This window comes from Arabidopsis lyrata (genome assembly GCF_000004255.2).
Source record: "Arabidopsis lyrata subsp. lyrata unplaced genomic scaffold ARALYscaffold_4, whole genome shotgun sequence".
Classification (NCBI taxonomy): Eukaryota; Viridiplantae; Streptophyta; class Magnoliopsida; order Brassicales; family Brassicaceae; genus Arabidopsis; species Arabidopsis lyrata.
Window position 1 is genome coordinate 5456598 of NW_003302552.1, and position 23556 is coordinate 5480153.

Genomic DNA, 23556 nt, shown 5'->3' on the forward strand with positions numbered 1-23556 from the left:
AAGAACAGGTTGGCTATATGCATTGCATCATCAGTTTTATGACATGGAACGAAATGTGCCATCTTAGAAAATCTATCCACAACCACAAAAATCGAATCCTTACCTGTCCTAGTCCTTGGCAAACCTACTACAAAGTCCATAGAAATATCATTCCAAGGATGCGAAGGAATAGGAAGAGGAGTATACAAACCGTGGGGTTGTGACTTAGCCTTAGCTTGTTTACATGTCGGGCACCTTTCACACATTCTTTCCACATCTCTTTTCATGTGCGGCCAGTGAAAGTGATCTTGCATGACTTTAAGAGTTTTTGAGACTCCAAAGTGTCCCATTAAACCTCCACCGTGTGCTTCCCTTACAAACAGCTCTCTCAAAGAAGAATTAGGAATACACAAACGGTTATCATAAAACAAGAACCCGTCATGTCTATAATACTTTCCAAATGCAAATTTCTCACAAGATGAATATATCTTTTCAAAATCAGAATCATTTGCATAAAGAGATTTTATATGCTCAAACCCGAGTAACTTAGCATCAAGAGATGAGAGAAGAACATACCTCCTTGACAATGCATCAGCAACTACATTGTCCTTACCTTTTTTGTATTTGATGACATAGGGGAAGGTCTCAATGAATTCAACTCACCTTGCATGCCGCTTGTTGAGCTTTTGTTGTCCTTTAAGATGCTTTAAGGACTCATGATCTGTGTGAATGACAAACTCCTTAGGCCAGAGATAATGCTGCCATGTCTGTAGTGCTCTCACCAAAGCGTAAAGCTCCTTGTCATAAGTAGGATAATTGAGAGTAGCTCCTCCTAGCTTTTCACTGAAATAAGCTATTGGCTTCTTATCCTGCATTAAGACAGCACCAATTCCTACCCCGGAGGCATCACATTCAATCTCAAAAGTTTTAATAAAATCAGGAAGAGATAAGACAGGGGCATTAGTAAGCTTCTCTTTCAAAGCTTGGAAAGCATCCTCTTGAGCCCGTTCCCACTTGAATCCAACATTCTTCTTGATAACTTCAGTGAGAGGAGCTGCTAGAGTGCTAAAATCCTTTACAAACCGCCTATAGAAGCCAGCAAGTCCATGGAAGCTTCTCACTTCTCCTACAGATTTTGGGCTGGGCCATTCACGGATTGCCTTAACCTTTTCTTCGTCGACTTTTACTCCATCTGTACTCACAACAAAACCTAAGAAGACAAGGTTATCTGTTCCAAAAGTACATTTCTTAAGGTTGGCATAAAGCTTTTCCTTCCTAAGGACTTCTAGAACCATTTTCAGATGATCTACATGCTCTTCTAGACTCTTGCTGTAGACTAGGATATCATCAAAGTACACTACAACGAAATGTCCTATATAAGCTCTAAGAACATGATTCATCAGCATCATGAATGTACTAGGTGCATTTGTCAGCCCGAATGGCATCACTAACCATTCATACAACCCTTGCTTAGTCTTAAATGCAGTTTTCCACTCATCGCCTTCTTTCATCCTAATTTGATGATATCCGCTTTTCAAATCTACTTTAGAAAAGATGCTAGAACCATGCAATTCGTCTAACATGTCATCTAATCTAGGTATAGGATGGCGATACTTCACTGTTATATTGTTGATGGCTCTGCAGTCAACACACATTCTCCAGCTTCCATCCTTCTTAGGTACAAGCAATACAGGTACAGCACAGGGACTCATACTCTCACGAATATGACCTCTCTCCATTAGCTCGGTTACTTGTTTTTCTAGCTCCTTGGTCTCCACATGATTAGTTTTGTATGCTGGTCTGTTTGGCAAGGACGCTCCTGGAACAAAGTCTATTTGGTGCTCAATACCTCTGATGGGTGGTAAACCTTGAGGATTCTCCTCTGGGAACACATCAGTATAATCCTGCAATAGAAACTTAATTTTGCTAGGAATGGCCTGCTCAGGATTAGTTATGCTCACGAGAGTCTCTTTAAAAACAAAGAGTAATTTAGATGAATGTAAATCACTTCCCTTTTGCTTACTCTCGGTTATCATGAGGTTAGGTGATTTTTCTTTCTGTTTCCTCCTCATTTTCATGCTCAACTGGTCAAGATATACCTCATGCGGAGTCATTGGAGCCAATATGGTTTTTTTGCCCTTGAACTCAAAGATTTGACGATTGGTGAAACCGTCATGCATTACTCTTCGGTCTGACTGCCATGGTCTTCCCAATAGAATGTGACTAGCGTCCATAGGCAGTATGTCACACAAAATTTCGTCCTCATACTTTCCAATAGACAATGGTACCTTCACTTGTCTGCTCACGCTCATTTCTCCATCCTCATTCAACCACTGCAGTTTGTATGGCTTCGGATGCTTCAGGACCTTTAAACCAAGTTTTTCCACCATGGTCTCACTGGCAACGTTGGTGCAGCTTCCTCCATCTATGATTAAACTACAGACCTTGTCATTGACAATACATCTTGAGTGAAACAGATTTTCTCTTTGCTCTTGCTCGTCTGTCTTAGCAATAACACTCAAAGTCTTCATGGCAACCAGCAGCTCTCCTTTAGATGGCGCTTCACAGTCTTCTGATGATGAGTTCTCTTCTTGCTGCTCATCCTCTGACTCTATCTCACCAGTATCTTTCAGTATCATGATTCTCTTGTTTGAGCACTCACTAGCGTAATGACCATGTCCGTGACACTTAAAGCACTTGATGTCTCTGGTTCTAGTCTCAACAGCTTTGCCCTTTCCTTTCTGATCTTGATCCTCAACCTTTGGCTTGACAAAGGGTTTGTAGTCTTTCTGAAATCCTGATCGCTCATCTCTTTGGTAGCTAGGCTTTCCTGAACCAAAGCTAGGCTTTCCTGAACCAAAGCTAGGCTTAGAGCTTCTTCTCTTAAGTTGTTTCTCGAACATGATGGCTTTGTGTAGCAGCTCTTCTAGCTCCACGTAGTGCTGAACTTCTACTCTGTTAATGATATCTCGGTTCAGACCTCCCATGAATCTAGACATTGTAGCTTCTTCATCTTCTTGAATATCTGCTCTCAACATCAATGTCTCCATCTCTTTGTAGTATTCTTCAACTGATCTACTTCCTTGGACTAGATTCCTCAATCTATTGTGTAGCTCTCTGTGGTAGTGACTGGGAACGAACCTCTTCCTCATTATAGTCTATATCTGAGTCCATGTCTCAATGGGATAATCTCCAGCACGTCTTCTTATGGTGACCAATTGATCCACCAACTCAATGCGTAGTTCTGGAACCCTGTTGGTGCTAATTTCACTTTACGCTCCTCTGTATAACCTTGACAACCGAATACTATCTCAATCTTCTTTTCCCATTCTAAGTACTCTTCAGGGTCACTGGTTCCCTGGAAAGAAGGAATCCGTATCTTCAAGCCAGCTAGGTCATCTCTGGGTGGAGCTCTTTCTTCTCTGTGATGTCTTCTCCTTCTATGGCTGTTACGAGTAGAGGTTTGGCTGTAATAGTTGTGTGCCGCCTCTTGATCAGAAGGATTTCTAGTATCTCTGTTCTGTCTGCCCTGGGTTGATCTCTCATTAGCTTCAAACCTTTCGTCCATCATTTTTGCCATGTTAGCAGTAAGAGTAGCTGTGAGAGTTGCTGTAAGAGCTTCCAGCAACAACTTGTTGTTCTGTACCTGACTGCTTTCTTCCTTGTCCTTATCAGACATGTCTGCAATGATCGAAACAAAGAAAACCAGTAAAGTGTTCCTTGTAAATCGAGCAACAAACAATAGAGTCTGAAAATTCAAAACCCTAAATAGCTTCTATTGAACCCTAATCGAGCAAGCATGGAAGACGAATCGTTTTGTTCCTAATTACTAGATCGAGTACGTAATTAAATAGTTCAGAACGTGATCTAAACGATTTAACAAGTTTCATACAGGTCGGATAAGTATTCAAGCCTAGAACGATGAAACAATTTCGCAAGAACAAAACAGAAGATGAACAGTTTAGATTGATACAACCTGACACGAAGTAGCTCTGATACCACTTAATATGATCTTGGTCGAAGATCTATGTCCCTTGAATACACTTCGTGAGGTTGAACGAAAACAGTTTGCGGATTGACTGTTTTAGAGAGGTGGAGATCGAGTAGGCGATCTGGTGGACGTGTTCGAGTGGTCTAGTGAGTGTACTCGAGTAGTCTGGTGAGTGTACTCGAGTAGGTCTGTTCGAGTGGATCTGGTGGAGTGAAACGAGTGAGATCGAGTGGTGAAGAAGATGAGGGGTCGAATAGAACTTCCAAAGGCTGCGGGATTCCTTTGAACTTCCAGGCTTGATTCTGCTTGGATATGACACACCAAGAGCAGTTTCAAGATGAGATCGTGATATTACACACACAAACTCAAGATCAAACGAATTCAGAAAGAGTTTTTGATAAGAAAATGTTTGATGATGTTTACAATGGAGGAGAACCGAATATAAAGAAGAAGAAGAGAGTCTAGGGAGTTGAAGAGTTCACCTAGGGAAAGAAAAACGAAATAAACACACAAGACTAAGTTTAAAATCGAAATGGGCTCCTCCATGCAGATGGGCTCTGAGACAGCAATGGGCTTGAGTAAAAGAGTGTGTGGGCTTGCCTCATTAAAAACCTCTCTTGGAAAACCCATTGGGACAAAACCAAGAGGAGGGAAAAAGAGTGCAAGTCACACACCTCCATTGCTGTCGCTTAAACGGCTTGAATCACAACCAGTGTGGTTGGACAAGCTTCTGGTTTAAGGCTGCCCTCAATGTGTTGTAGAAGTGTGTTGATAGCTTGATTCAACTGCTTAGTCCTTGATCTCGTCATTGGTCCAGTAGCGACTTGCAATGCAACGTCCTCTTTAGCTCCAAGAACTTCATCTCCATGCTCCTTATCTCCATGCTCGATCAAGTGTTCCTCTGGTGCAATGTCCTGCTCGATCACGTCTCCTGCTTGGTGGTCGAGTATGTCCTCTGGTACATGCTGATCCTTAGCTCCATGATCCAAGCTTTCCATTATCACATCATGCTTATACGATGATTGTGTTTTAGATTTATTATATTTTAAGATCAAGTTATTGAAAACGTAAGTTAAGAAAATGCAAATATAGTAAGAGATCTACTCACTTCGTTTGACATGTAGATTTGCTATCTCTCTAAACAGTTACTTTTGACATGAAGAAACTTTAGCACCTATTGAACTGTGCAGAAATAGATGTAATAATCGGGCGACATAACTGGAGAATGGAATTTGTAATATGAACCTGCAATGTGAAATAGAGAATTTGATGAACATTAGAAACAACAATGAACAAACTAAATCAGAATTGAGAAATTCAAAAACAGAAAATGTAAAATGAAAGATTTTGAAATAAATAATTTGATGAAAAGCTTAACCATAATTGAGAGATACAAAAAACAGAATTGTAAATTGCAAAAAGAAGATGAGACATAAGATTGATGAAAGCATGAAATCAGAACATAGGTTCCTCCATAGTGAAGAAGAATCATACCTTTTTGCCAACTGTTTCTTTTCCTTCGTTTTCTTTTGACTCAATCTCATCTCCTTCGTTTTCTCCCTTCTCCGTGGATCTAGGTTTTTGAATTCTTGGGTTTTGAATGGAGGACGAAGCAAATAGAGGTTTCGTATGAATATGAATTTTTTATCAAGTGAGAATTATATTAGTGACACTTTGTTGAATCTCAGAGATCATGGAAGAACAGTAGAGATCGTGGGCAGTTGAAGGATATTGTTTCTGTCGTAATTCTTTTTTTTTTCTTTTGAAGAGTAAAAGTTTTTTTTCGTTTTAGTGAAGATAGATAAATATGTAATTTTTTTTTGTTTTTTTATTTTTCCCACGATCTTCCTTTTCTTTAAAATTAGGGAAATTACGTCTAATGACATTAAAAAGTCCACTAATTATTCTAATGGCTTAGTGAACCAACTCTTTACTAGAAAGGCTTTAAAAAGTTTTAAAAAGACTTTAGACCCACCATTAGGTTAGCTAATTACAAAAACTGTCATTTTGAATTAAAAATTTATGAAAATGAAACAATTTATATCTCTTAATAAATGTCCGACAGAGATTTGTTATTTGTAATCGTATTTATTGCGGCGAAGGTGGATTTTGAGAAGGGCGGCGAAAACTCTCCGACGAAAAAAAAAACGGCGAAGGTATGGAATGTTAGGGTTTGTTAGCATTTAAATGTCTATGGGTTAGTTGTATTTGTCTAAAGAAGTGAAATTCCCGTTTCATTGTAGTGAAATCGAAGTCGCGTAAAGTAATTGACTGTGACGGAAAAACGGCGAAAGAGGTACTGTCAGTTTAAATCTCGTATTTCCGGCGACCCTTAAGGTTTTATATCTTCAGTTTGTTCATAGATTGATATATCTAGAAAAGTTGTTTCTTTATGAGATTGGTTTTGCAAAATCGAAGGTATTTAAAGAGAAGAATTGCGTTGATTAGTAGGTTTAGGAAAAATATTTCAAATGAATGGATGGTGTACTGATTTTGTTAGGTATATGAAGTGATATGGGTTTTATATGGCGGGTGTTTTGTAAAATTATACACTTTAAACAATATAGTGACAGCTACTTCTAATGATAGAGTTATGTAAGTTTGAAAGCTAATAGTGACAGAGAAATATTATGATAAATGTGCAGAAAGAGTTAGATATATGTGGTGTAAACAGAGTAATGAAGTACTAAATGTGGTATGTATTTTCTTGTCATGTGTTATTTGCAGATGGAGTCTAGTTCAAGTATTCCAAAGAGTAATTATCCTCCACGACTGTATAGAGAAGGGAAATCTCCTATACAGACAAGAAGCATGCACCACAACTGCACTGTGAGTAGTATTGCAACAATGAAGGATTTCATTGGAGATAGAGCATATGCAGAGATTCGTGACAATAGTCAATTAGGTGTGTTACTGAAGTTGGCTGATAGTGAGTACGTTTGGTGTTCTAACACAGTGCATCACTTTCTGAGTAATCAGTTGGCGATAGAAAGTGGGTATGAGATTTAGAGTTTGATAGAAGGATATCCTCTCAGGTTTTCACTCCATGAATTCTCTGATATTACCGGCCTAAACTGTGATGCAATAGATGAAAAAGATAAAGTGGATGTTGATCACAGCGAATTTTGGGCAGAGTTAGAAGTAGATGCAAGTAAGGGACCAAACTGGAAAGAGCTGAATGCGGCGCTAAAAAAATGTAGGGGTTGGAGCTATGAGAAACGAAAAATGCTTGGGATGTTGTTTGTGTTGAATGTTGGTATATTGGGGAAATCAAGGTCTAGTAGGATTCCATTGGGGTATGCTAAAAGGGTATTTGATTCAGAGGCTTTTGAGAGGTATCCATGGGGACGAGTTGGTTTTAAGAGCTTAATAGAGTCAATCAAGGTGGTTTCTTATGAGAATGGATCCTATGTAGTGCATGGTTGTGTTCATGCTTTGTTGATTTGGGCATTTGAAAGTGTATCTGCTTTGGGGCAGAAGTATGGTAATCCAATTGAGGGAGATAATGTGCCTCTTCTAAGCTGGAAAGGGGGTCGTCCAAGATGTTGTATTGGTGACTTCTTAGCGAGGGAAAAGAAGTTACATAAGAAGGTAAAAACCTTAATGCCTATGGTTTTTGACTTCTATTACATGTTTATGTAAATAATCTTGAGTTGTAATACATGTTTCTGTGACTTGATTTGTAGTTGGATGTGCAACATATGGTTGTGCAATCTGAGGAGGACCTTTATCCAAATTGGCCTGACGAGAAAGCTGTCTACGGTGAAGGGGAAGGTGCTTGGGAATTGTTGGATAACTTGATGCATGATATCATGTTAGGACGTGTAGATGGAAAGTTTTGGGAAGAGGTTCCTAGGAAGAAAAAAGGAAAGAGGAAAGCGGTAGTTGAGGAGACGCAAGATGACTTTGTTGACCCACCGCCAAAGAAGCAGAAGCAACAAAGTGAAAAGAGATCAAAAGGAGGTGATTCAGTATCTGGTGGAGGGTCAGTTGGTGAAGTTTTGAATATGATGACTGCATTGGTTGGTAAAATGGATACAATGCAGTCCAAAATCGATGGTAGATTTGATGGTCTTACAGAGACAGTGGGAGGGATAGAGAAAAAGGTTATAGATCTTGAGAAGGAAGTTCAGATGCTGAAGACAAGCCGTAATGAGAAAAAAGGTGATGAAGAAGGTTCAGTGAACAAGGTATGAAATTGTTAATTAGTGTTTGGCAATGATGAATATAGTTCATCTATATTTCATAGTTTTCATATTGAAAAATGATTTTTTATGGTGCAGACAACTTCTTAGTTGGTGGGGGAACACAATTTGAATACTGTGGGAAGTATTTGAAGATGTATTTCATTGTTGTTAGTGTTTTGTTTTTTTTAAATCTACTATACCATATAATGCAGTTGGAAGACTGAATTTTTAAAAAAATTTATGTTGGGAACCTTAAATTTATTTGTTTAATGTTGTGGACCTTTTAGGTTAACAACAAGCTAGAAACACATTTGATGTTATGTATACAACACTGTTTTTCTGATCCTTATTACAAGCATGTATATTATTTTACCGATGTCTTACAAGATAAATTTTTTTGTAGTCATGGTCTGTACAGATGAAGGAAACATCTCAAGAAGGGTTTCCAATTTCTTGCGTCGTACGGAAACCAAGCCATGTTTCTAAGGCTAAAGCAGGATTTAATACAAGCCTTAGACGAGAGGATCTTTTTCAGTCAAAGTATGTTAACGCTAGTGTTAAGGAGCCGTTTTCTGCTGCGGCTACAAACTCTAAATCTGGTTTGCAGAAATCCGTGACACCGAAATCAATTGGGCCTCACAGCTCTGTCAAGAAGAAAGGCATAAAAACAGAACCTATTGACCCTCTTGACTCCGTCAGTCCTGTCTGTAAGACCAAGACTACTCCTGGGGTGGATATGGCAGAACTGTCTGAAGGTTCTGATTCAAGTGAGAATAAACGGAACAAGGCTTTAAATGGAGCACTCGATGACTTGCTTCGACTATGTAAGAAAGACGACTTTGTATCCCGGGTTCCTAGGCAGAAAAACCTTGCTTCAACACAAGTTCACCCATTCATCGGAAGTTCATTGGTTAAGCGTATACTGCGGGGTAAGACGCTGTCCCCTACAGTTTACGATCCGTTTGAAAAGGCGACACAATTGTCGGTGGATATGCTAGTTGCCTTCATTCGACATGATCTGTAAGTACAGCTTTTGTTTTAAAACATTTGGTTTGTTAAATCTCTGTCATTGATTGGCTTTACTGTTTACATTTACTATAGGGATAACCCATTAGAGACAAGCAACGGTGCAGCTAACTTCTATTTGAGGATAATGACACCTAAAGAGGAATGGCCTGTAGGAGATGAGTGCTACGGATGGCTGAAAGATGCGGTATGTTCAATTGGGCCTACTATAATTGAGGATTTTATTTGAATACGAGGACAGATTAATTAACACATACCATATATCAAAACTGTAGCATTTATGCCCTGCAATGCAATTGCTCCGGAAGCGGTCTATGCAACCAGTTACTCCGTTCATCACTGATAGGCTTGCCTTCTTAGATTCATGGTTTGTCAATCAATGGGCTCATGATTACAAGAAGTGGGATAGTGATAAGAAGTGGTTTTTTCCGGAAGAGTATTTCAAGGTCTATTCTGGCCTATCTCCCTCATTTGGAATTACTAACAAAAAATGGGTAGAAGATGTAGATTTTGTGTACTTAGCTCATAACATCAACAACAACCACTGGATTGCTCTTGAAGTGGACTTACAAAGGCGCCGGATAAAAGCATATGACAGCATCTTGAATGCTTACACCGACGAAGAAGTGTATGAGTCATGTAAGCCATACACACACACGAATGATTCCTGCTTTGTTGCAGACTATGGCTCCACCAGGTAAAAAAAAACATTAGGCGCAGCCGCATTCTCTTTCTACAGGGTGAAATCTGCCCCTCAAAACATACAAGAAGGGGATTGTGGCATTTACTCTTTTAAATACATAGAGTGTTTAGCTCTAGGACTCACTTTTGAGGGATTAAGTGATGCTGCAATGCCATGGCTCCGCATGAAGCTTGCTAGTGACGTACTGACTGAAGTGCTTGGAATTGATTGCTTCATCCAAATGTCTGACCCAAACCCGCGACACGCTGAATCTGGTGGTGTGCAGTTCATCTCTGAGACGAAGTAGTAAAAGTGGAAGATAATGGTTGGTCTTTATTTTTTGGTGTTCTTTTCGCTACACTTATTCAGATCACTTTTGGTTGGGTATAACCAAGTTGCATGTTCTATAGTTTGACCTATGAACTTGCAACTTTGTTATTTCTTCCTGGTACAAGTAACCATTTTTTGTGTTGTAAGAAGCTAATTTGGTGGTTGACTCGAATTTGGTTTTTCACTCTAATTTGGTTAACCCATTTTTCGGGACCATGTGTATTCAAACACGGGCTTTGTGATTTCAATGAAATTACACTTTCATTTGACCCTTTTTTTAACGTACGTAATATATGAAATATTCATATATGGTGAGGACAAAAGATGGGAAAGGAAATAATCGATAATAGTAGCCATAATTGTCCTAGAGTGCCTAGAGAACCCAAAACGTCACCAATGTCAATCAATAGAAACCGCCAGATAAAAAGTCATGATTACGTTCTCTCTTTGAAGCCGCTTCGTTTGCCTATATTTCTAGGGAACCGAAGACTAAATTATTGTATCTCCAAACAAAATATCAATATCAACAAAGCCAAACAAACACAATAACTCTTCAAACAGCATGGATTTAATCTCCGACTTGAGTATGGCGAGGACAAACTGGGGGATTCATGTCAAGATTCTGGCTCTGTGGAACAATCCCTCAAGAGGAATTATCTTGGAAAAATGAATGATTGTGGTTGACGTGAAGGTTAGAGTTATCTGTGTTTATACAAGATTGATTTAGTTAAATTTTGGGTAACCTAAATTCTTGAAACTGCTGTGATGTAGGGAAATTACATCGAAGTAATTGTTCCAAACAGGACCTACAGAAAAGCTTTTGTCCAGAATCTTTCAGAGGGTAAATGGTTTTACCTTGAAAACTTTCATGTTTTCCCTTCTAAATCCACATGTTTCGCTCTCAATACCTATGAAATACGGTGTATGTGGGAGACGAAGATGGTTTCCGTCTCTGACAAAACAAGCAACAACTTCTATAACTTCGTTTTCCCTAGCGAAGTTGAAAATGCGTAGGATGTCCAATTTCATCATGTTACTGGTAATAAATACACCTGATTGTGTAGATTTTTCAAAATCTATATTCCGGCTACTTGAACGATTACGTTTTTGCATGTTTCAGATGTTGTTGGCGTGGTTGTGAGTCTGTCTCCCATACGAAGAATCCCGTTTGTCTGCCGTGAAAACGAAACAGATTACAGTGCTAGATATGTAAAACTCACAATCAAGGACAATATGTAAGCCTGTCAATTAGGGTTTTTTTAACATTTTTTCTTATTTTGTTCATTATGTGAGTGAAAGTTTGCGAATTATTTATGTTCTTATATGTGTCTACCTACAATGGGGAATTATCTATGTTCTTATATGTGTCTGGCTACAATGGGGAATTATCTATGTTCTTATATGTGTCTTGATAAATAGGGGAAATCGCACAACTTGTATTGCTTTGGGAGAATGTTGTGAGACGGTTGTGAAGAAGGTCTCAACGATCCTGAGTTCCCGCAGTTACAATTATCAGCCAATAGTGGCTATGATGCGATTCTGGCGGGTTCAGGCGTTTGAAGGTGAGTCCCTATCTTACTTTATTATCCCTATAAAATTATGTCGCATTTAACATTGGTGTTCTTTTTTGTTTTAGGTAAAAATGTCGTCATGAGCGTTGATGATTGTGCTAGGGTTTACATCAACCCGAGATTTGAAGACTTTGACTTGGAAGGATACATGTAAGTAGCATTTCCTATTATAGATTGCCACGTTAGATAAGTTACATTTATATATAGAGAGAAGAGAGTAATCCATGTTATGTTTTGTTTCTTGAATACAGTCGAAGCTTCGCAGACCCGGAATCTGATGCTGTTTACATGGAGGAGGTTGCGTCTAACTAAGGGATGGAACGCTCTTTGGGATGCTGGGCTATGAAATCCACCTTATGTTTGGTCATTGTTTCTCCCTACTTCTAAGTCTCAAACTTGTTTCGCTATGTTATGGTTAACAAGCTTTTGGTTTTGACTAAAACAATATGTTCCGTTTGTTTATTGCCCTATTATAATCGGTTCTTTGTTTGCTTATATCTACTACAATGAATCACAATGTAGATAAGTCTAACAATAACATTTATTCACCGTAATCATAAGTTCAACATGATAGAAAGTGGTTATATGGTTTAATTACAAATTCTACGAAATGACTAGAATGGAAAATTAGAAACCAAAAACAATTTGGTTACTTCCCTTCTGAATCACAATGTAGTAAATTACAAACACAACCAGAGCAAAAACACAAACAAGACTGATCTTGTTCTTGATCTTCGCTTTGTGTAATTCCTTTTTGCACCAACCCATCTCTTCTTTCAGATTACCGACCATCTCTTTTACCTCATCACCTACGATCCTCATATACACAATCTCCGATTCTCTCTGCAATAAGTCTTGAACCTCTTCATACATTCCTTCTTCCACCCACTTAAACAAATGACCATCCTTTGATACACAAAAATAGTAATAAGAATAATATCACAAAGTTGTTGCAAATCAACGGTAGTAGAGTAAGAAGGAAATAAAAGTAATGATTTAGGAGCTTACAGCTCTCGAAGCAGCACATCGGAAATTAGGCCGACCGGGATTCAGTTTTGATTGAGATGTGAAAAGATATACATTACTGCCACACACACAATATTTCGGAAATCCTCTTTCATTTGAGCAATTGTTAATTGAGTTACAACTTAACTCATCCTATGAAACAAGGAATCATCAGAAGTTATGAAAAACCTAAATAAATCGTTGTTATTCATAAAAATGTCTGATAGGTACGAAAATAAATTAATTACTTATAGATCCAGAGGTTTCGGGGTTCGATTTGATGTTTTTCGTGTTTTTCATCGGTTCAAATGCACTCGAGCAATCGTCCTTCGCTTCTGGGTTTGTCGGAAAGCGGCTAGGGTTCTTATTCAACGAGTTGGGGATATTTGTTGGTTTTCTCTCTCTCGGTTAAATAGCCACATTATTCGTCTCTACTAGTCTTTCAACGTTGACTAAAAAAAGGGTCCATTAAATCGTTGACTTAAAAGTGGGCACGTGGGATTTACTATTTTTTCCTCTTTAGTACAAACACTACGATTAACAAAAAAGAGCATTAATCTCTGTGAAAGAGTGTCTTTTACTAACACACATAAACCCAACAAATATAATACGAAGACAGCATAAAATATTGTCTTACACATAACCAACAAAATATTACGCAAACATTAACACATTAAACGAAAGATATTAGCATAATAGTAGGCGAAACAATGTTTGCATACGACTATATTGTCATCGTGTTAAAGGCAACACAGAGGACAAATCTCGAAATGGAATGTTCTGTAGAAAACCCGATAACCTAAAATTCCCATGGATCTTGCTTGTTCTACCACTTCGTTACCGATTATGACAGCTGCCTCAAGTGTTGGAAACTTTCGCAAAAAATATTTATTTACAAGCATACCTTCTTTTAAAGCTCCACAGCATATGAGTAGTATCCCATATGCAAAATGTGCATATATCGACTCGCCAACACATTGACTTAGCATATCTAGGGCAGCTTGTGAAGGACCTACTTGAGTCAAAATCCTCAACGCTTCAACATATTTTGCAACAGGATGACCTACTTCGAGGCACTTTAATAAAAAAGTCCTGTAACTCGCCTGAACATTAGCAAGCCTTCCATTAAAAATAAATTCATCAATATCAACATTCTCTGATAATAGGATTTTACTCTAACAAGTATCAATCCCTAATACACATGCCATTGTAGTATATTAGGTTATCAATCCAATCTCAGTGTGACTGCAAGCATTCAAGATATGAAACAGAAAGCAAATAAGTCAAGCCAATTATGAAACGGTTTTGTGTGTTTCTATTGATCCTAAGCAACCAATTTAACATGCAAATACCGAATTTAAAAGCATAAAAAGAGAACTAAACAGCAAGTAAACAAGGACAAGAAGTAAACTAAAGACCAGAAACTATCATGCAAAAGCTTTGGAAAAGAAACTAACAACCTAACAATGCAGAGAAGCGCTCTAGGCCTAACAGGTCGAGTAGAACACAAAGACTGACAGAAACAAGATTTAAACAATCAATAGAGATAAAAGGTCCTGAGGAATGGGGTAATCGATTATGGCAGTCTCCTTAGTCTACCTAGGTGGTTAACAAACTCAATCAAGCTATCCCTAGATAATAGATTCGAATACAAATCAATCCACTCTCGTGACAGAGATTCTCAAGCTAAATCACTTTCATACTCAATTCTCATTGAAGAAATATAACCTAGCAGGCATTATGATTCAATCTAATCAAGTCAATAAGCATTCTAAACATCCAATCTCTTGGGCTAGAGTATGCAAATCTCTGGAATAGTTGGTTCAGACATTTCATCAAACACCTTTTGGGTGTGGAAATGTCTGAGATCAACTTCCAATTGATCAAAGAGGAAATAGCATTAAGATCTACTAAACCAGAAGGGAAATCAAGCAATTCTACACTTAACCACCTAAATATACTAAGGATTCCACACCTAATCTATCCCATCCTCAAGAACCCTAATCCACTACTCAAGAACACTGAAGAACATCATGCATAAAAACCCAGAAAACGTTTCAAACCCAGAAATCATTGAAAAGAAAGTATGTTATAGATAAGAGACAGATCTACAACTTTGATGAAGAAAAGAAATGCAAAAACTCAAAGGATCCACAGGAAAAACGATTACAAAAACTAGGGTTTATGAGAGAACAGCGGAATATCTGCTGGGTAAAAGGAATATTCGCTGGACAATAGCATGTACCCCTATTTATAGGAAATACTAGGTTGCCCTAATTGGCTACAGGACAAAATAGAGAGTCGGTGGAGGCCAACTCGACGTGACGTCGAGCCTGCCACGTCGAGTCCATGTGATCTTCAAAGGTGGCGCCTTGACGTCCAACTCGACGTGACGTCGAGCCTGCGTGGTCGAGTCTGCTCCCAGTCGGCTTCCTGGCATCCTACTCGACGTGTCATCGAGCCATGACGTCGAGTCTGCTCCTGGGTGATCTTGAACGACTTCATTCCTCTCCAATTCGATCCCAAGTCTAGCTCCAAGGTCGTGTTGGTTCCTCCTTGCTCCATTAAGTCCCAAATAAGCTCCAAAGTACCTAAAACTCATCCAATATGCAACATGCTATGCCATGCAATGCAAATCGTACTAAGTGATGAAAATATTATGAAAAAGGACTATTAATGTAGTGAAACAGAGAGAAAACTAAGCTAAATGCATAAGAAATGTGTGCTAAAAAGAGGTAAAATACAGAGATATCAACTCCCCCAAACTTAGCTCTTGCTTGCCCTCAAGCAAACAAATAGAACCAAGCTGGAGAAGAGGTTTGAAAGTGGAGACTCAGAACCAAAACATGCATATAGAGTAAGTGAATTCAATGTCCAGGTTGCTAATTCTAGAGTGCAAGGTTGACTGATCTCTACTTAAAAACATTAGCCATCTTCTTCACATTTCAACCTAACCTCTGCCTTAATCAAATCAAGCATTCAAATCTGCACATTCCCTTTAACATTTATTAAGTAGGAACCGTGAATCATACTATACAATGGATATGAACACATTTGGCTAAAGGGTAAAGGTTTAGAGACAAAGATGGTCCCTTAAAGATCTGGTTTAAATCGCAACAGGGGATCTCTCAAGAAAGATTGAACTTTAGTAGAATGCTAAAGGTGAGTATCAAGTTATGCATACAAGGATAAGACCCCATCTACCCAGAATGTAATCAATATCAACCCAAATAGAGGTCCTATTTCTAATCCCAGAATCATGAACTTAACTCTACCCTTTTGCACTCAAAGCATTTACAGACTTTTACTCACATCATTCCTTTCTTTTCTTTGCTTTCTATCCTAGGAGAAGCTTTCTTACTGCTCTGTCTAGCGGATCAGGTTTCTTTAACAACTAGGGTTCCCTTTTCTTTCTTCTTATAAACACAAGGCTTTTGCCCAAACTCTTTAAGCTATTTACAGAACCCTTTTTCCTTTACTTTAGCACACCCAAATCCTTTACTAGACTTCTCTTACTTTAGCTACTTCTCCTAAGAACTCTTTTCCCTTTTCTTTTCTTTCAATGATGAACACAACCTTTTCTTTCTTTTAAACACAACCCAAACCCAGAATTAAGCACCCACCTAGTCCTATCTGGTCCAGATAACGTGAACCAGAACTACATGAGATACTATCCTTGTCGTTACAGACCTAACACTTTCTACCAAGCTCAATCGAAACAAGGCCTCGCATTCACACACAAATGATAAATGGCTTGAAAGAAGGTTAAGGCTAAGGGTGGGGAATAACTGCTCCAAAGATGGGAGTCAGCTACTTGGACTAGCAAGAGTGATCAAAAGGTAAAAGAAAGTCCAAGTATTTTAAGGTATCCATGAGTTCATAGCACAATGCACAGCATGATAATTATAAGTCAAAATTCAAGTTCAAATTGATAGGGAATGACATCAGATCAAAGCGAGTTTCGACTAAGAACAAGAAAATCAAGCGTTGAATTCAAAAGATGGTGTGGTCTTACTTCAAGTTCAGTCGATTATGCATTAGAGAACTAACAACCAGGGCACTGAGTTCTACTTAGTGAATAAGCATATTTACAAGGTTATAATCATCATAATCTCCAATGCAAATGCATGATGCAGCAGTCCTAAATGAAAGCATACTAAAACAATCCTAAAATGACAATGCAAGCTATATGAACACTCTGTTTTTATGAAATCATTTTCGAAAAATTTCAAATTTTTATGGTTTTTCTATGCCTTAGATGCAATGATGCAAAATTTGAAATAAGAAAACAAAACGCAATGTCAAATACTCCCTGAGCCCTCCCCCAAACTTAAATTACACAGTCCTCTGTGTAACAAGCATTTGGAAGAGAGTACTCAGGGCAAACCAACAGAGAAACAAAATGAAATGTGGTATATACATTGGTGAATTGGAGTTGTTACCTCATGGATGGGTGAAGAAGGAGGTGATTGACCTGGTACTGGTGGGCTTCATGGGCTAACTCGACGTCTCATCGAGGAGGTACGTCGAGTAGGGCTTCGGTTTTGGTTTGGAGTGACACCAAGGGGCAAGCTCGACTTCACGTCGAGGAGGGCAGGTCGAGACAAGGCCACCCATTCTGTTTTGCGCCTTGGCTTCCTTAAAACGCTTAATCCTGAGACACTTAAGCAAAAACATCAAAAATAACAAGGAAATAACTAATATTTACAAGGATAGACATGGGACTTCCTCCCAAGTGAGCTTGTTTAAAGTCTTTAGCTTGACTTCTCACAGTGAATAAGCTTAGGGTGGATTGTAGAGAGCAAATGAGGTCTCATCTGTTCTGCAGGTGGATGAATCATCTGGCTTAGCAGGCTCTCTTGACAAATCTGCAGTTGAGTACTCAATGGCCCTTTTCTCATAGTAAGCTTCTTGTTGATCAACTAGATAGTCTTCTGCTATAGACCATTCTGAAGTGAATTCACTCCCCTTTGTGCTGACCAGAGTAGACGCTTCATCATTTGGGATGTCCTTGATTTGGAGTGGTACTTGGTTGGCTATCCCATGGAGCTTCTTGATTTGATCCTTCAGCTCCCTCACAGTGCATGTTAGCTCCCTTATGGCTTTATCCTGCCATTTGGACCTCTCCTTGAGTTCTAACCAGCCATCTGGAGCAGAATTGCTAGACTCTAGCAGCTTATCACAATGTTTGGTCGAGCTAGAGTTCTCCAAACTAGTTGAAGGCTTGCTCAAATGTATACTCGAGTCAGTTGGTTGAGCATGGGTTGAGCTTGCTTCAAATGCCACCTTAACCTCTGTTTCTAGCTCAATCAAGCCTTTAAAGACCTCTGACCCTACTACTTCCTTGTGTGAGTCTAGTGACTTACCACATCTCAAGGTTTCAGTGAGAAGATATCCTGCTTCACCACTCTTAGTCAAAGAAGTTTTTTGGTGATCTTCCTCAGCAACCTCCTCTAGCTGTTCATCAGCTAGGCAATCCATTACCTTAACTACGAAGGTCTGTCCTTCAATTGTTGGCTTCCTCGTGGCATCATTGATGTCAAACTTCATTGTGAAATCATTTCCCAGATTAAGATCAATCTTCCCATTCTTAACATCAATGACAGCTCCAGCAGTGGCTAAGAAGGGCCTTCCTAGGATTAAAGGATCTTTTGGTTCATCCATTTCTAGCACTATGAAGTCTGTAGGGATTTCAGCATTTCCAATCTTAATAGGCAAATCTTCTAATAACCCATGAGGAAATCTGATAGACTCATCAGCCAGGATCAAGGAGATGTTGCAAGGTTTATACTTGCTGAAACCCAGTCTCTTGGCCACGGAGAGAGGCATGAGACTTTTAAAAGCACCTAGATCGCAGAGGCAGTTACTGAAAGCTAAAGTGCCTAGAGAGCAAGGTAAAGTAAACGAACCAGGATCTCCCAATTTCTTGGGAATAATCTTCGTTTGGATGATTTCACTGCACTCATGACTCTCCATCCCTTGCACTTCCTTAATTCTCTCCATTACCATGTCTTTGAAGTACTTGTGAGAATCCGGAATCAGCATGAAAGCATCAATGAGAGGCATCCTTAATTCAATCTCCTTGATGTGTTTAGCAAACATGGCTCTGTACTTCTCAATGATATCCCTCTTGAATCTTCCTGGGAATGGTATTTTGGGCTTGTAGGGTGGTGGGATAAAAGCTTTCTTCTTACCCTTATCAACAGTTGGTTTTTCGATTTGGGGACTCTTAGCTTGATCTCTAGGTACAACATCTTGGTCAAGCTTAGTGGTGTCTTCTATTTGGGTTTCATTCTGAATAGAATCCTCCCCTTCCTGAATCTCACTGTCCTCAGTGACAGAAGCTTGGTTAGGTCGAGCTCGCAGCTCTCGACCACTGCGGAGGTGAATAGCATTAACATGACCTTTTTGATGCTGAATAGCTTTCCCTGGCAGTTTCCCTAGATTCTGAGGCGCAGAAGTAGAGGCAAATTGGCTCTCCATGTACTTAATCCTGGAGTTCAAAGCTTCAAACTTGATATTGAGATCATTGAAGGTGCAGTCTACTTTGTTTTGAATCTCAGCCATCTTCTTATCACCAGCTACTTGGCCGTGTAGAAGCTGTTGAAGCATTTGCTTCATGTCTTGATCTTGTGCAGGTGGAGCTTGTTGGGGTTGCTGTGCAAAACCGGGTGGTGGATTATATTGTTGATAACCGCCACTAAACTGCTGCTTTGGGACAAAGCCTTGATTGTACGGTATGAATGGCTTGGACTGGTTCTGTTGTTGCTGAGGGTAAACCTGATCTTGAGGGTTTGCAACATTCGTGCTCCGGTAAGATAGATTAGGATGAGCAGGCTGGTAGGGGTTGTAGCCCTTGTTGTAGCCACCTTGGTTCTGAACGTAGCTGCCTTCTGCAGCCTGAGTGTTCTCCCCCTCTTGGATTTTATAGTGCTCTTCTTCAGTGATATAGTGGACTGGTTTCTGGTTAGTAAGCAGAAATTTATCCAGCTTGTCGTTGAGAGCCTGAACCATCTCCTTAGTATGCTTTGCATCCGGATCTCCAATACCTCTGTTGGAGCGATCAAAATCCTCATTATAGTTACCATCAGATAGAGCTAAGTTCTCTATCAACTCCCAGCCTTCCTCAACATCCTTATTCAAGAAATTCCCATTAGAGGCAGTGTCTAGCAACATTCTGATCTTGGGCAAAACTCCCCTGTAGAGTGTGCTGAGTAGTGAAGCCTTCTTGAAACCATGGTGTGGACACTGTATAGTGTAGCCTTTGAATCTCTCCCAGGCCTCACAAATGGATTCAGACTGCTTTTGAGTAAAACTGGAGATTTCATTTCGTAGACGTGCAGTTCTTGAATTGGAGAAGAACTTTGTTAAGAAGGCCTTCTTGCAATCGTCCCAAGATGTGATGGAGCCAGCAGGTAGTGTCTTCTCCCAGTGGTGTGCTTTGTCTCCCAGCGAGAAGGGAAACAGACGCAGCTTGAAGCTGTCTTCACTAACACCATTGATCTTGGTGAGGCTGCAGAGCCTATCAAAATTATCCAAGTGATCCAAGGGATCTTCCAGAGGCAACCCATGAAACTTGTTACCTTGAATCATTGAGATCAATCCACTCTTGATCTCGAAATTGTTGTTCTGGACAGGAGGTGGAACGATGCCCTGTCTCTGTTGATGGTTGTGTGGTGCATCACCATCACCAATGTTCCGTGGTATACCAACTCCCTGATTATCTTGATCTTGTGGTTCCATGGCTACTGGAGTGTGCGGTTCACAGTTGTCTCTGGCTCTACCTTCTCTTAACTCACGAGCTAACTGGTTGATGTTGTCTTTGTAGCTGATGAGGTTGTTGGAGCCTTTAGATCGAGTTTGCATGCAAAGTGGTCAGACTCGATATGGCAGTCTCGACGTGAGGTCGAGATGGTACCTGGAGCACAAAAACAAGCATATGAAATGAAGAGTTAGTAACCAAGGTAAAGAAAGAACTTGATCTTAAACGTTTCTGAAATCTTAAATGGAACAATGCAACACAAGACTGGCAACGGCGCCAAATTGATAATAGGATTTTACTCTAACAAGTATCAATCCCTAATAGACATGCCATTGTAGTATATTAGGTTATCAATCCAATCTCAGTGTGACTGCAAGCATTCAAGATATGAAACAGAAAGCAAATAAGTCAAGCCAATTATGAAATGGTTTTGTGTGTTTCTATTGATCCTAAGCAACCAATTTAACATGCAAATACCGAATTTAAAAGCATAAAAAGAGAACTAAACAGCAAGTAAACAAGGACAAGAAGTAAACTAAAGACCAGAAACTATCATGCAAAAGCTTTGGAAAAGAAACTAACAACCTAACAATGCAGAGAAGCGCTCTAGGCCTAACAGGTCGAGTAGAACACAAAGACTGACAGAAACAAGATTTAAACAATCAATAGAGATAAAAGGTCCTGAGGAATGGGGTAATCGATTATGGCAGTCTCCTTAGTCTACCTAGATGGTTAACAAACTCAATCAAGCTATCCCTAGACAATAGATTCGAATACAAATCAATCCACTCTCGTGACAGAGATTCTCAAGCTAAATCACTTTCATACTCAATTCTCATTGAAGAAATATAACCTAGCAGGCATTATGATTCAATCTAATCAAGTCAATAAGCATTCTAAACATCCAATCTCTTGGGCTAGAGTATGCAAATCTCTGGAATAGTTGGTTCAGACATTTCATCAAACACCTTTTGGGTGTGGAAATGTCTGAGATCAACTTCCAATTGATCAGAGAGGAAATAGCATTAAGATCTACTAAACCAGAAGGGAAATCAAGCAATTCTACACTTAACCACCTAAATATACTAAGGATTCCACACCTAATCTATCCCATCCTCAAGAACCCTAATCCACTACTCAAGAACACTGAAGAACATCATGCATAAAAACCCAGAAAACGTTTCAAACCCAGAAATCATTGAAAAGAAAGTATGTTATAGATAAGAGACAGATCTACAACTTTGATGAAGAAAAGAAATGCAAAAACTCAAAGGATCCACAGGAAAAACGATTACAAAAACTAGGGTTTATGAGAGAACAGCGGAATATCTGCTGGGTAAAAGGAATATTCGCTGGACAATAGCATGTACCCCTATTTATAGGAAATACTAGGTTGCCCTAATTGGCTACAGGACAAAATAGAGAGTCGGTGGAGGCCAACTCGACGTGACGTCGAGCCTGCCACGTCGAGTCCATGTGATCTTCAAAGGTGGCGCCTTGACGTCCAACTCGACGTGACGTCGAGCCTGCGTGGTCGAGTCTGCTCCCAGTCGGCTTCCTGGCGTCCTACTCGACGTGTCATCGAGCCATGACGTCGAGTCTGCTCCTGGGTGATCTTGAACGACTTCATTCCTCTCCAATTCGATCCCAAGTCTAGCTCCAAGGTCGTGTTGGTTCCTCCTTGCTCCATTAAGTCCCGAATAAGCTCCAAAGTACCTAAAACTCATCCAATATGCAACATGCTATGCCATGTAATGCAAATCGTACTAAGTGATGAAAATCTTATGAAAAAGGACTATTAATGTAGTGAAACAGAGAGGAAACTAAGCTAAATGCATAAGAAATGTGTGCTAAAAAGAGGTAAAATACAGAGATATCATTCTCCAAAACCTCAGCCGTGTAAACTAGCTCAGTGTAGCCTGGTCCTGCAGCGATAACCGGACCAAGGTAGCGGAAACCGTCTTTACCCAGCCGGCGGAAAATGTTGCAAACAATAGGAGTGGGAAGGTACGCCATATTTTCCTTTTGGTTAAGTTATTTGATAGGTGAAGTTATGAGAACTTCGAAGCTCGTGTAACAACCCAATGTAGTTATAAAGAGGTGAAACAACAAAGAGAGTTCCCTCCATAACCTAATCTATAAGTATTTACTTAAGTTGGTGAGATAAGACCTCCTTCGGAATTTGTCATAAGTTCAGTAGGTTGTAAACTATAATCTACAGCTTAAGTAGTTATGATGACAGAGTTTTAAGACAGACGAGACTTCAGTAGGTGAGCCATAACTGCGTAATGACAGATTTTTTTATGGAATAACCGCACCGTACTCTACGGCTGACCTGACCTAATGTTTTTTATGGGACTCTGGTAATAAGGGATACATTGCACAACTTAAATACATCCACACGTAAGTACATCAAGATATCTAAATATTGGTTGGTGTTGGGCCTTTGTAATAGTAATGCAAACCCAAGGCCCATTGTATTGACTATTTTCGGGATGGGCCTTGTTAAACAAAACATGTTGGGATTGAAGGATAAAGTCGCATATCTAGGGTTTTACTTTTATACTCTATCTCTGTTTTTATCATCGTCTCCTCCACTTTCCAGCTGCAAGGACATATTCAACAATGTCCTACATTCCAGCAGCAGTAATGACAGATATAGTCCGTCGAGTTGGGAGTGATGGATTCCCGAATCTTGGTCCTCTGATCGCAGCCGGGCCATTCTTTCAAGAAATCGTCTTCTCCCGTGATGTTTTGCTAGATGTCGATCTGGATGAGGTCTTGTTCAACTCAAGGCTCGGTAGGGAAGAGTCCATCTACCGACCGTTTCTTTTGAGATGCGCAGCAGCAGGGCATGAGGTTGCAAGATATTTAGAAGGACTTCGGCGTTTGACGCAAGAAGGACTGTCGGTGGAAGCATTAGAGATGCTTGGAGAAGTTGGATACTCTTCCATCTATGCTACATTTGCATTTGCAGTTATGCTCCTCTGTTGTGGTTCCTATGACCAAGGTATGGTCGTTAC

General features: G+C 39.6%; 2 protein-coding genes across 2 annotated transcripts; one reads left to right on the plus strand and one right to left on the minus strand.

The window, feature by feature from the left end:
• Positions 1-6817: 6817 nt before the first annotated feature.
• On the plus strand, positions 6818-12078 carry LOC110229084. The gene is made up of 9 exons (XM_021027945.1): positions 6818-6899; positions 6990-7561; positions 7657-8160; positions 8561-9177; positions 9259-9370; positions 9459-9880; positions 11615-11757; positions 11832-11916; positions 12018-12078. The coding sequence occupies exons 1-9, from the start codon at positions 6818-6820 to the stop codon at positions 12076-12078; spliced, it is 2598 nt and encodes an 865-aa protein (XP_020883604.1).
• A 315-nt stretch (positions 12079-12393) lies between these two features.
• LOC110229085 (uncharacterized protein At1g43920, Chloroplastic-like) lies at positions 12394-22549 on the minus strand. The gene is made up of 3 exons (XM_021027946.1): positions 22403-22549; positions 12775-12924; positions 12394-12672 (listed from the first exon to the last, which is right to left on the minus strand). The coding sequence occupies exons 1-3, from the start codon at positions 22547-22549 to the stop codon at positions 12394-12396; spliced, it is 576 nt and encodes a 191-aa protein (XP_020883605.1).
• Between the last annotated feature and the right edge of the window lie 1007 nt (positions 22550-23556).